At 45.2% G+C, this 14,257-nt stretch overlaps 1 protein-coding gene across 1 annotated transcript; it reads right to left on the bottom strand.

The window, feature by feature from the left end:
- Positions 1-11,387: 11,387 nt before the first annotated feature.
- LOC147032690 (general transcription factor II-I repeat domain-containing protein 2-like) lies at positions 11,388-12,397 on the bottom strand. The gene is made up of 2 exons (XM_085850811.1): positions 11,796-12,397; positions 11,388-11,712 (listed from the first exon to the last, which is right to left on the bottom strand). Exons 1-2 carry the CDS (start codon positions 12,395-12,397, stop codon positions 11,388-11,390), a joined length of 927 nt encoding a protein of 308 aa, XP_085706937.1.
- Between the last annotated feature and the right edge of the window lie 1,860 nt (positions 12,398-14,257).

Below are 14,257 nucleotides of genomic sequence, written 5' to 3'. Positions count from 1 at the left end.
GGACTTTGTATCATTTCCGATGCCTACATTTTGTGTTCATGTACACGTACACGTACACAAAAGTACAAGTATAGATATATGTGAACAGTTGTTTTATATTATAATATAATTATCACTGGCGTGGATCGGTTCGCTACGCTCGCCACTCCACACGTCGTGGCAGAGAATGACGTCACGGAGTTGCTGTGTTGTCAGGATTTATACCAATCATTCATCACACAAACATTTCTTTTCTTCAAATTTATTTGTAATATTGGTGGTGATATATTTATTTGGAATTTATTTTTTAGTATAAAAAGGTCCAAGTGTTCGAAATGGTCAAGTGTCTTATCTGTCTGAAGGGTGTGAGGGCTTTAAATGGTGTAAAGGTCGAAGGGGTCTAAAGTGTCTTCGGGGACTTTTGGGTCTCCTGGGTCTTTTTGGGTCCTCGGGAACGTTTTAGTGGGGCAACTTAGCTAAATATAGCATAACAATTGTGCATTTTGGAAGGAAAGCACCAAATTTGGCACACTAGTAGCCTATCATATTATGAACAGATTTCGATATTGGGCCATCTCAAAATTTTTGATGGCAGTGGAAAATGGCTGCCACAACCATCAGCGGCTGAATTTGAGATGGCCCAATATCCAAATCTGTTCATAATATGATCGGCTACTCGTGTGCCAAATTTGGTGTTTTCCTCACAAAATGCACAATTGTTATGCGACGTTTCCCCACTATTTGGGTCTTTAAGGTCCTCGGGGAATTTTGTTCTTTTAGGTCTTTAGGGGCTTTTGGGTCCTCGGGGTCTTAAGGGTATTGGGGGTCTGAAAGGTTGAAGGGGTCTCAGTGGACGAAAGGGTCAAAAGGGTCCATTTTTCATAGCAACACCGTGTCTTACAAATGTTCTCCTTCTTCATTGTTGACGGACGGACGGAAGGAAATAGTCACATATTGAAGCGGCTTCACCACTTAAAAAAACAAAGCTTTCATTTGTCCAATTCACACATTCTTTGACACCTCTTCCTCCACTCAACCCCCGGAGAGTTGTATGGTAGTGGAGGGTGTTTGGGAGGAGGATAGCATTAGTAGAGGGAAAGGGGAAGTCAGTGTGGGGGAGGGGGCTCTGCAATCTCTGTCCTCCAACCTCACCGTGAGGGGGTGTGATGGAAAGGGGAAGGCAGCGTGAGGGAAGGGAAGGCAGTTTCTTCATATGCAGCCTGTGGCTGCTTGGCTCCATCATTTCCTGGGGACCCAGCTGTGCAGCTTATGCAATACCCCGTTACGAGCACGCTGGTACTCATTTTGCCGACCTCGGAAGGATGACAGGCTGAGTCAACCCTACCTGGTATTGATTCAATGGCCTGACAGGGACTTTAACGCAAGACCCTGGGATCTTCAGCCCAGCACCAGGCCGATTGGTGATGAATTATTATTTCCTTGTCGAACAATAAAAGTTTTGATTGCTTTTGACATTTGTCTGTTCATAACTTTTGATAAATCTTTTATCCTGTAAACTGCTTTCACATTCAAATTCTTATCGAATAAATCAGGAAAGTTGAGACGTTCATTTTTTGAAATTATTTTTCATGCCTTTAATCTTCGACCTTATATGTTGGGCCCCGTGCAGTTTGATTCAATGCTGATGTCACATACGGCAGTAATTTTCTCCACCAAGGGGCAGCAGTCAATGTGACACCGCACAAACAAGAGCTGGCCGCCCATTGGTAAATCGCACTGCAGCAGTTGCCCGTGCTCGCACGGGATTCTAAACGGGGTAGGCATGGAGGCGGCAAAAATGTAAATGGCGTCTTCTGTCATCGAGCTGGTGGCAAGCGGGGAACAATGATTCACAATTATTGCCACATCTGATGCAATTTAAATGCTCTAATGGCGACGAGGTGCTCTATTTGAAACTGTTCGATATATGTAGCTTTTTGACGCCGAGAGTTTGTAATAAAAAATTTGTGTTGGATGTCTCAGCCAATTCATTAATTATCAATTGCAAATTTATCGTGGGATGAATTGTCACGTTATTTATTATTTTTTCTCTTAAGGTTGAAAATGTCCAACTTACTCTCAAGTGGTAAACTAGGTCATGGATCAAGTTCACTGCCAACAGGAAACTAGTTGTACAAAATATTTTTTTTTTAAATAGGACTACCTGTCCTGAAGCTCACCTGGATCAGGAGCAACAAGCACTCAACCCCCCCCCCCCCCCGCAGACTGCCTGAGACCTTGAATTTTTTAATGCCGTGAACAAACTTTGGTACATCACGGGTGACGAAGGCTGTGGTCAAGTTTCATCAAAGTAGTGTGTGTAGTTTCAGAGAAGAGAGCAAATACCTATTTTGGGGGGCAACCCCCCCCCCCCCTGTAGATCCCCTTAATGAGCATAGATTTTGATGCTGTTGATGCACTTTTGTACAACACGCGTGAAGAATGTTGCGGTCAAGTTTCATCAAAATTGTGTGTGTAGTTTTGAAGAAGAGAGCAAATACCTATTTAGGGGATTCAGACCCCCCCCCCCCCATTAAGAACGAGTGCTGCCTTTGATTTTTATTTCACTCATTAACAATAGAATGAATTCCGCCTGTATCCAAATATTTTCTCGACATCCCTCTGTACCCATAGCAACGTTGTTTGATTATATCAATGCCCTGGGATTATTAATTTATATTTGTAGTCTTAGTTCGGCTTTTTAAAAGCCATTTCGTATTTCATTGAATATTTACATATCAAGTTCCTTGGAAAAAAAAATAATTATGTAAATGCAGATGTTGGCACGCACAAACCAACCGAATCTGAAATGAACCACGGGATGTGACGCAGATTTACAACAAGTGCTTTTAATAGATATCCTATCTGATGGAACAGCCTTTGGTTTATCTTCACATTACAAACAAAGAATGTCAGAATTTTTCACATTACATACCTGTACACCACAGAAATGCCACCTGATGGTTTAAAATTTGAGTCTTGCACATGTTTTAGACAGCTGGAGACCTTCAAACGTCGTTTTTGTACGCAATGTGGAGGCTCGTGGAGGAGATTCACTTACTTCGAACTAATCAAGATGTAACAGAACGAAAGGAACAGTATAAAGAGAGCGGGGGGGGGGGACACACATACAACAACAGAGCTTAGGGACACACGGAAAGAGACTTGGAGAAATAAAGGATGAGGGTGAGGGGAGGACACAGAGAGTGAACAAGATAGATACTGCCGCAAGCTCTCAGGAAGGAAAAACTGGACACTTGGAAAGAGGTGGGCTTGGGGAGGGTTAATGGAGTTAGAAAAGATCATCGTTTTGGTTGGAGGATGACTTGAGATGGTGGTGAACAGCTATCTTGAAAACCTAGAAGGAAGAATGAGATTGAGGAAAATGTGGAAGTTGGTTCTACAGGTGGGGAAAAAAGAGGAACGAATGAGTGGAGGTGAGCATGAGTGATACTGGATTTTTGGAGTTTTAAATGATGGGGGATGATGGACCGCATGCACTTTGAAGATACCTGGGGAGGGGGAAGGGGAGGGACAGCATGGAAAGGGCATAATGGTGCAAGACCAAGAAGGAGGAGGTAAAAAATAACAGAGACCATCGATTTATCTGTGATGTGGAAGTGATAGCCCCATATATTCAGCTTCATCACGTGAGATTCCAATGATGTGGAAGGCCTTGATTTCCACGGCATCAAGCTGAGCAAGATGTGATGCACAGGAGCCAGCCCAGAGAGGAGAGCAGTACTCCATCAAGCTGTGGATGAAGGCCTTGTAGGTGGATCGGAGTTCAGGTGTGCCAAGAAATGACTGCACGATGGAGGATGCCCAGTTGGTGACTGGCTTTTGAGGCCAATACAGAAATGTGGTTTGCCCATGAAAGATCATGGCTGATCGTGAGACCCAAACATTGGAGTGACTGAACTTCTTCAAGAGGATTGTTAAGAAAGTAAGTCAGATGGGTTTGCCAGATGGTCCTTTTGGAGTGAGATAGTGAGATTGTGGATTTGTCAGGATTGAAAGACATATTCCAAGTGTTTGACCAGCTTGTGATTCTATCAAGGTCTACAGCGAGGGAAGAGGCTGCAGCCTGTTTACGTGAAGGATGAAGGATTATTTCCACCAATGTTGTGCATTTCCTTTTGCACTCTATTTACTCTAAAACTATAATGGTTGTGAAAATATAGTTCAAACTTTTGTAAATCTTTTTTTGTCATGACTTCTTGGTTTTTGTGACAAGTTGCATCAACCTATCCATTGGAGTACTGCTCTCCACTGTGGGCTGGTGCCCCAGCATCACATATCAGTCTCTCATGGATTCTGGGGAATCAAAATCTTTCAAAATTATTGCAATCTCCCGTGATGAGGCCGAAGCACAAGTTCTGTTGCTCTCAAACTGCAGGTAGGTCGATGTTTTCTGTTTTCCACCATCTATTCTCTGCTATCTCCATCCTCTGTGTATCATGTATTAACGAGCTATTTAATAATTGTTTTCAGGGTGGACACGTTTCCCCACCTTCCACGGGACTAATGAGCACTTTTTCTGTCTCTGTCTCTCTCTTCCCCTTTCATCCTTTGTTCTCTCTGCTTTTGTGTCCTTCCTTTTTACCCTGTGTGTGTGTGAAGCAAAAGGCGATTGGTTCACAGCTTAGCTGTACTTTGGCTCTGAATTTGGCAATTTTTACAAAACGTTATTTACTCTGTCTGCCTATCTGTCAAACAAGATGAAAAATTATTCCAAACAGCAAGCTTACTGTTTAAGTTTTGGAACCATCATAAAGGACACAAACAACAAGCATGTTAAATAAGGTGGTGTAAAAGACGCTGCATCAATGGCTGTAAACTTCTGAAAAAAGTTTCTTCAACCTTTAAAATATTTATTTTATTTTTAATAGAATTATTTACTTGAACAGAAGAGAGAGAAAAAAATCTAGAGTTCATAGAACACCTTTCCCCATGCATTCTTGAGAAACAAGAACATGTGCGGGATCTGCGAGCGGCAAATTTGATTGGTCGAGATGATGGAAAATGCCGTAATATTTTGTCCACGTACTGCTAAACAGAAGGATTTTGAAAGTGCCAAAAAGGCGATTTGTGTTCTCTAGCGTTCAAGAATATAATTCAACTGAAATTAAATAAAGATTTTAAAGGTTGAGGAAGAAAAAAAAAAAAGCTTTCCAGAAGTTTACCACCACTGATACTTTGCCTTTTAAACACTACCTTAATTAACAGGTTACATTAGTTATTCGTGCCTGTTGCTCGTGTCCTTTATGACGTCCGTAACAACCAAGTTTCTTTCCTGAGAAAGCCACATTTCCATCCTGGCCTCTAAAGCCAGTCGCCGACTGGGAATCCTCCATCATGCAAAGTCCTTCCTCAGCCCACCTGAGCTCCTGACCACATACAAAGCTTTCATCCGCAGCTTGATGGAGTACTGCTCTCCCCTCTGGGCTGGTGCTCCTGCCTCTCACCTTTCTCGGCTTCACGCTGTGGAAACCAAGGCATTTCGGATCATTGGCATCTCCCACGATGAGGCTGTATCTTTGGGCCTCTCACTCAATCACCGCAGGTTGGTCGGTGGTCTTTCTGTCTTCTACCGTCTCCTCTCCAGCCTCCCCCCCTCTTTGCTCTGTCTGCAATTTGTCCCCACCATATTTCTACAGGGTGCTCAGGGTGCTCAAGGTCTGCCAACAACCCCAGTGTGGTAAAACGACCAAAATCACGAATCGCTGCTCACCTTCACTCTTTCATTCCTCTTTTTCCCACCTTTGGAACAAACTCCTGCACTTTTTTCAATCCCATTCTTCCCTCCAGGCCTTCAAAACAGCTGTTCACCACCACCTATCATCCCCCATCCAAATCCTCGATCTTTTCTACCCCCGTTAATCCACCCCAAACCTACCTCCTTCAAATTCCCTGCTTTCATTCCTGAAAGTCCCTGCAATGTCCATCTTGTATTCCCCATGTTCTCCGCCCCATCCCTCTCCCTTCCACAGATCTCCTAATGTCTCTGTTCCCCACTGCTTTGTCCTTCCCTCTCCTGCCCCTCTTGTCTCATGCCCCCCCCCCCTGCTGTGCGTTGTGTGTTAGCTCTCATATGAGCCTCGACAATGTATACAAAAAAAGGGAAAAAAAGTTTCCTGTTTGGAATGATTTTTAATCTTGTTTGATTTGTGTTCAAAATATAACATTCAATCTAAATTAAATTGTTCCTCGATCATAAACTGACGTTTGTGGACAGACAGACCGACAGACAAAGTGAACCAACTGCTTTGCCGCCCCCCCCCCCAACACTTTTCACTTTGCATGTGGGGTTAACATTTATTTTCAGAATGAGAAAATTGTTTGTGCCCTGAAATATTGCAGCATGATGTCCTCTGAGTGGGAAGGTTCACGTTTTTTTTTCCTCGGCCACACAGTCACGAAAGCGTGACTCAGGTCGCCCTGCTTGGGTTCCAAGGAACAGACCACACTTGCAGGTCATTAAGTCTATTTTCAGTTTAAATCATTAGAGCAATTAGTGGTGTCTGGAATCTGATTGTCTGGCAGAGATATCGAGAGAGCATGTTGAAAGAATTCCGCACCGTGACCACATCAGTTTGTGAGGTCACATTTGTGTGACTATAACAGGTTAATGTATACTACTGAATCATGAAGTTTTATTTGTTGATTTATCAAACTTTTCCCTTCCCTCGAGTTTGAAAAAGAACTCCAAACTGTTTACGCACATGTCAACATGGGAATTAGACGTATGTTTTAACAGCTATTGTTTTGACTGGCCCCTGGTCAAACCTGATAGTTTAGACTTTAGACTCTGAGAGGTATGCACATTCACCTTTGAGCTGTCTAGCTTGGGTTCGAATCTCAACCCACCTATAAACTGTCACCATGGTGTTTCTCAACAAGGGCAACGCACCGGTGGGTGGGCCATCCATCGGAAGGCTATGCCTGAGATGGTCGTTTGTGGATTGTAAAGATTCCACGATGTCTTGCGAAGAATCGGCGAAGAATCGACGAAGAATCTACGAAGAATCGACGAAGAATCGACGAAGAATCGACGAAGAATCGGCGAAGAATCGGCGAAGAATCGGCGAAGAATCGGCGAAGAATCGGCACACTGAACAAATTTCAAAATTCACACCCAAGCACCTTCTGTCGAATGGCAGAGGCCTGGCCATCCGGGTCTTTAAATACTCAGGACAAGGAAACGTCCCCCCCCCCCCCAGATGACCCCACAAGAAGGTGGGAATAATTAGAATTGTTAAAATAGGTCGTCGTAGTTGTGGTATAACTGGAATTGTTAAAGTAGATAGTAGTAGTAGTAGTATAATTGGGACTGTTAAAGTAGGTTGTAGTAGTATAACTGGAACTGTTAAAGTAGGTGGTAGTAGTAGTAGTATAATTGGGACTGTTAAAGTAGGTAGTAGTGGTAGTATAACTGGAACTGTTAAAGTAGGTAGTAGTAGTATCATTGGGACTGTTAAAGTAGGTAATCGTAGTAGTATAACTGGAACTGTTAAAGTAGGTCGTAGTAGTATCATTGGGACTGTTAAAGTAGGTAATAATAGTAGTAGTAGTAGTAGTAGTAGTAGTAGTAGTAGTAGTAGTAGTAGTAGTAGTAGTAGTAGTATTGTTACGGATCTGGCAGCCATTTGCACACAGACAGCAGTCCCTAAGCTTAGTTATTTCTTAAAGAAATATTCCTTAAAAGAGGAATATAGTTAAGGTCCCGTCCTTCTGTCTAATGGGAATTTCGTGTGTGCGCTACGAGTTATTTTATAGTTAGAATTTATACATCAACTACAACAACAACAACGGACCGTCGCCTCGCTCCACCATCGCCATTACACACGTGGCCTGAGGTGAGGAGGAAGGTGGAGTTACAATCGCCTCAGCTCCGACTCCGCCCCAGAAAGGTGGGAGTTGCCCCGCCTACCTTGGGCCTGTCCAATGAGGGACGACCAGCGGATCGCGCGATGCAACCATCCAATCAGGAGGCAAGTGGCGAGGAAAGAAATCCCTCCCACCTGAAGAGGGTTCTGAGTGGGGAAAGTGAGCTCTGGATGGTTTTTTGGGAGCATTCGTTGGAGGATTCATTGCAGCTCTGCGTGGGACATTCGTTGGAGTTTTGCTGGGTCTTGTCCGTGACCCTGATTCTCGCCCTGGGACTCCGACTACTCGACTCGAGTTCTTCCGTGAGCACGAGCCCCATGTGTGTGACCGTGGGCCGAGCTACACGACTATTGGCAGGTGCCGCACCGTGGAGCACCCCCTCCCTCCAACGCGCAGGTACCCAAGTGAACTGTGACCCCCAGCTGTCTCTCTCCCTGGCTGTGAGGTCTAGTGAAACACCTGGGTTTTATTTTCGTCTGTATGTGTGTGGCGCCAGTCTATTAAGTAGAATTGTTTAAGTGTTTTATTTTCATTGTACATTGCATTTTATTCGTGATTAAGTCTGCTCTTTGTGCTCCCTGCCCCCCTGATAAATAAACCCCCAATTGTTCAATGTTCCAGCTCGTTGTCTGTCACTTTCTTCAATTGACCGAGCACAGTGCGTAATGAGAATTAAAGAGGCCGTGTGCCATAAGTTGTCATTGGGACCGGCGCGGCTCTGGTAAATCCCGCTCGGTACGCCAGACCTGAGTCGGTACACGCGACTCGGTTCGGACAGAGTCGGCCGAGGGTGTGGTTTCCCCGGTAGCTAGACTGCATGAGTACTTGGGTAAATTGGAATTAGACAAGTGGACCCGACCTCACGCCGTCGAAATATTGGCGACCACGGTCCTCTAAGTGACCCATGACCTTTCGGAGTTGTCCGGGAGTCACGACCTAAATTCCAGGTGTTCGGTGGGAGACGACTCTACTGCTCCCCCTGGTGGTCGTTTATCACCGCCGAACCCTGGCCCACAACAGTATTACTGAAACTGTTAAAGTAGGTAGTAGTAGTAGTAGTAGTAGTAGTAGTGTAACTGGAACTGTTAAAGTAGGTAGTAGTAATAGCAGTATTGCTGGAACTGTTAAAGTAGGTGGTAGTAGTAGTATAATTGGGACTGTTAAAGTAGGTAGTCACAGTAGTAGTCATACTATAACTGGAACTGTCAAAGTAGGTAGTAGTAGTATAATTGGGACTGTTAAAGGAGGTAATAGTTGTAGTATAACTGGAATCGTTGAAGTACGTGGTAGTGGTAGTATAACTGGAACTGTTAAAGTAGGTCGTCGCAGTAGTAGTAGAAGTAGTCGTTTAACTGGAACTGTTAAAGTAGGTAGTAGTATTAGTAGTAGTAGTAGTAGTAGTAGTAGTAGTAGTAGTAGTAGTAGTAGTAGTAGTAGTAGTAGTAGTACTATTACTCTATTGTATTTATTTTCCTTGTACAAGTTGCTTGCCAACGAGGACATTAAATAATTTTCGCTGTGGGATGCGTTTTCGTGGCACTTGGAACTTCCCATGAAAATTTCGCGTTATTTTAATGTTTTTTAAAAACCGATTACAGATCAAGAGGTTAAGGATTTGAAAATCCACTATGTGCGGGGCGAGGATATCAGGAGATGCGTTTTATTCGTTATTTTTCAATGTGTGTGCCAACCATCGGATGGACGTTAAACTGGGTGCTCTCTATGATATGAAATTCAAGGATTTCAGTAGATAAAACCAGAGTTGGTGTCAAAGCCACCCAATGCTCGCCTGTTTATACATTTATCGTTTTTAAAAGACTAGTCTCATAATATTTTTTATAAAGCATTGCAGTGAAGTCTGATCCAAATAATTTTGAAGCAATATATGGATTTGTATATTGTAATCAGTAAAAACTAGTGTGGTAGATAAAAACATTAGAAAGGAAATAACTTACACCAAAAACTTTAACATTTTCATGCTGACGCTCACGCCAGGGGTATCGCTATATCTCTCTGTTCTTCGAACAGGCGAGCTAATAATAATAATAATAATAATAATAATAATAATAATAATAATAATAATAAACACTGGGTTTGTAATATAATGATCCGTGGATTCAGATAGTAAGTCAAAACATTCAAGCTTGACAGTTCAATCCCCTTCGTAAATAGCTCATCAGGTCGTAACCCTTTTCCGTTACAAACATCTAGATCTGTAGTGAGCAATATAAAATATGTCCTTTGTATGTCCTGCGTGTTTATTTACGATTGGTATGTGGACTGGCAGGTTAGCCTCGGCCCTGGAGGTATACACACTCCTTTCTGAGCTGTCTTGCTTGGGTTTGAATCCCGACCTTGCTATAAACTGTCATCCTGGTGTTTCACAGGTCAGGCGATATATCAATGTGTGTGCCGTCCCTCGGATGGACGTTAAAGTGGCTTAGTTGGTAGTGGATGTTAAAGATCCCATGGTGTCCTTTGCGAAGAGTAAGCGAGTTATGGCCGGCACCCTAAACAAATTAAAAATTCCTGCTCGAACATACAAGGGACACTGCATCAGGGGCACTGCCACACACCCCACCTCCTTCCCCAGCAGCAAACGTTATACCCGCAGCCATTTTATTTTATGGAAATCGCCCCCAAACAAGTCATAACGCCATTCTCGATAAGGGGCTAAGCAGGCGTCGGCAACCTATACCAGGCCGCGGGCCACTGGGCCACGTTTGGGCCACCTCGCGGGCCGCACCCCCCTCCCAACCCGAAAAAATAACAAACACACCTAAAATCAATGATAAGAAATGTAATTGTAAATTGAACCTTAAGACTTGCAATAATCGCAATGTGAAACAATTAATGTGAAGGCTGGTGATTTTTTTGATGCAGACAGAGAGTCAATGTCCAGCTTGATGGAGGAGGAGGCCAGGAGGAGGACGTCTTGAAGATGAGCGTCTGTAAGCTGTGCTCTCGTCTTGTTCTTCGTCAGCTTCATGTGACTGAACAGCTGCTCGCAACAGTATGTGGACCCGAACAATGAAGCTAAGCGCAGGGCCTCCCTAACAAGAGCCGGGAAAGCACGGGAGGCTGAGAGCGAGTGCCAGAACTTCATTGGCGACAAAAGAGCAAACTTTGCGCGGTGGCTCTCTGAGCACTGGAGCTCAATGAGCTCCAGCTGAAGGTCGTCAGCCACATCCACAGAATCCACATCAAAGGGAGCGGAGAATAGTTTGAACTCTCTCTCACAGGCGCGCACATCTTTGAAGCGTCTCTCGAACTCACCTCGCAGCTCACAGGGCAGCGGCGTAGCGACGGCAGGCAGCAGGGGTCGGGCGCAGCTCAGCCAATCGGGCGAAGTGAGTGAATTTGTTCTGGTTGAGCTGATGCTCCCACATGTGAAGTTTGCATTCGAATGCCTTCACGAAGGCGAGGAGGTCAGGTACCAAGACATCTTTACCCTGCAGATGGATGGTCAGCTCATTTAGATGTCTAGTAATGTCCACCAGGAACCCGAGGTCGCACATCTATGCAGGATCCTCGAACTGAAGGACAGGATTGCCCTTCTCCCGTAGGAAAGACGCCAGCTCATCCCTCAGGCTGAAGACTCTCTCCAACATCTTTCCTCGGCTGAGCCAACGGACCTCGCAGAAGTAGATCAGGGCGCCGAACTTTGCCTCAGCGTCAGCCAGGAGATCACGGAACTGTCTGTGGTTGAGAGCACGGGCGCAAACAAAGTTCACCGCCCTGACGACGACAGTCATGACCTCCGTAATGGTCACAGACTTGGCGCACACAGCCTCCTGGTGCACCACACAGTGAAAGCGCTTCACATCCTGCTGGTGTCCAAGGCTGCGCAAGTACTTCACAAGAAGCACCGTAAAGCCTTTCTTGTCCCCGACCATGGCGGCGCTCCGTCGGTCGTAATGCCGCACATGCAAGAGAGGTCGAGGTCGGCCTCCTTCAGCCAGTCTGTGACTGCCTTGCACACGTCGGCGCCAGTGGTGGTACCGCTGAGTGGGATGAGTCGGATGAACTCCTCAAAGATAACGAAGTCGTCCCTGCCGCCGCGGAAGAAGATGGCAAGCTGAGCCGTGTCCTTGATGTCAGTCGACTCGTCCAAGGTGATGGAGAAGAAGCGAGCGGACTGACACATGTCCTTCAGGGTGCCCCGGACATCGGCGGCCATCTCCTCAATGCGGCGGGTCAAGGTCCTGGCAGACAGGCTGATGGCCGCAAACTCTCTCGACTTGTCAGGACACACATCCTCAACCACGGCCATCATGCACTCCTTGAGGAATTCACCTTCGGTAAACGGTTTGAGGCTGGTGGCCACAAGGTGTGCAACACGGGAGCTGGCCCGAGTGTTGCTCTGAGCAGCCGCTTGCGTCGAAGAGACGCTCCTCTTCATGAAGGCACGCTGCTTCTCCAGCTGGGTACGCAGACGCCCGAGCTCTGCCTTCTTCTTGTTGCCAGGCAACGCAGCTTGCTTGGGGTGCACCGAAGTGAAGTGATGCTTCACGTTGCACACCTTCATGACGGCGACGGTCTCGTGGCAGATGATACACAAGGCCTATCCCTTGTGCTCCACGAAGAAGAACGCTTCCCATTCCTTTTTGAAGAAGAAGTTCTCGTCTAACAGCTTCCTCTTCTTCATAGTGAGGGTACCTTCAGCCATCTGAAACAACAACGAAAAAATATTTAAGACCAAGTTAAGTGGACTAGAAGTGAAAATAATTTATTGTGACGTACAGAGACTGATATATGTGGAAGAATCATATGTCCACATATGTTAAATTTGCCGTCTATTCAGAAAAATGTTTCGCGGGCCGCACCTAATGGAAATCCGGACAAGGGGCCGCACGGGAGGAGCTCGCGGGCCGCATTTGGCCCGCGGGGCACAGGTTGCCGACCTCGGGGCTAAGGAAAGGTTAAATAAATAAAGATAAGGATAAAGGAAAATAAAATAACAAGAAAACATCCAAGACACAGGAAGTAGGAGAAGTCCGGTGAAATGTGATGTCACCTCGAAGATGTAGGAAGTTGGAAATGACATTCCTCTTAAAGCTTGGTAGATTGTCGGATAATGGGAAGCGTGTTACAGGTAGTGAATTCCAAAGGGAGACGGAACGAGGGATAAAACTATCTGCATAACCTATCGTTCTGCACTTTGGATCAGCTATAGTGCAATGGGTATACAGAGATGGCAAGGGGCAAGCTGGTGCTCCAGCCCAAATGTGGCAACACTACTCCATGAGGGGGACATATAGTTGTCTTGTACAGGTACAAATCAGCATCAGGAGGTAAATACCTTTGCACTCAATAACGACAACCAACTCGCTTGACCACCTTCACCCTCAAGTACCACCTTCATCTTGCGATTTGTAAGATCGAGACCAAATGCATAAGCCCCTGTTTCGGACTAACTCCAATGGGGGCTAATAAACCCCTTGTCTCCATTGTACCACCAACCTTTCCTCGCGCTTCTTTATGAATAAATTATTTGTTATTGAAGTTCAACCACCTCATAGCATCCTTTCCTCCATTGGTCCAGCATAGTCTGCATGCTTGTTAGCCGGGAAGTTCTACCTCACGTGATTTGCTCTTGTTAGCCAGCGTACACTCCCCGCATCACTCAGCGGTAAGCCGAGTGTGCGCTGAGGGCACGAGACTCAGTTAATTTAGTCAGCTCCTCAGGTATACAGAGTTTAGAGAGATAACTATTTCACAGTTGGCAAGGTTAATTGACGTTTGTGGTTGCTTAGCAACCGGTTGGATCATGTAGTTTTCCATGGCACATCAGCCTACAGGATTGGGCATTTGGGAAGAACCTGGGCGCTTCCCTTTGTGGCGAACCCCGAAACCGGGTCCACAACAATATCTCAAAAAGTTATGGACAGGTTATGACGAAACTTGGTGGATGAGTTGGGTAGTTGATAAGAACAAGCCCATAAGATTTTGCTCAAGGTCCAGATGCAAATCTGGCCCATCAGTGGGATTCAAAACAAACTGTTCAGCCTGTCGGAGGTATGCACTCTACCGAGTGTCTTTCTAGTTTATCATGTTGTCCGTGATTTGCTTATCTTTACAGCACATCCCCATCATGATGAGTGTGGTACATATTCTCAAAATGGACTCCAGCATCTTCAGCTTCTTCCGGTTACATACCACCTGGACTTGCTCATATCACCAGGCTTGCTCATTGCCACATTTAACAAACTTCATCACAAAAATCATCATCATTGCCAGAATTTGTTTTTCATTACCAAACAGATTTCTCATTGCCACGTTTTGGAATCAAAAATACTGGTTAGCTACCATGTCAGACAGGCACTTTGACCGTTTGCCAGCCTGCGACCTCATGTGGGTCACGCCGATTGGCTGCTTGCTAAAAAAG

This window comes from Eptatretus burgeri, chromosome 2, assembly GCF_056783735.1.
Source record: "Eptatretus burgeri isolate ZD-2024b chromosome 2, Ebu_testis_v1, whole genome shotgun sequence".
NCBI classification, from domain to species: domain Eukaryota; kingdom Metazoa; phylum Chordata; class Myxini; order Myxiniformes; family Myxinidae; genus Eptatretus; species Eptatretus burgeri.
This window is presented reverse-complemented; position numbering and strand designations above follow the sequence as displayed.

Bases quoted from the DNA above. Each gene is read 5' to 3' on its own strand.
- LOC147032690 (XM_085850811.1), bottom strand. From the start codon at position 12,397: ATGAAGGTGTGCAACGTGAAGCATCACTTCACTTCGGTGCACCCCAAG. The intron at 11,713-11,795 runs GTGCGGCATTAC...GTACTTGCGCAG, and splicing joins GACCTCGACCTCTCTTGCAT to CCTTGGACACCAGCAGGATG.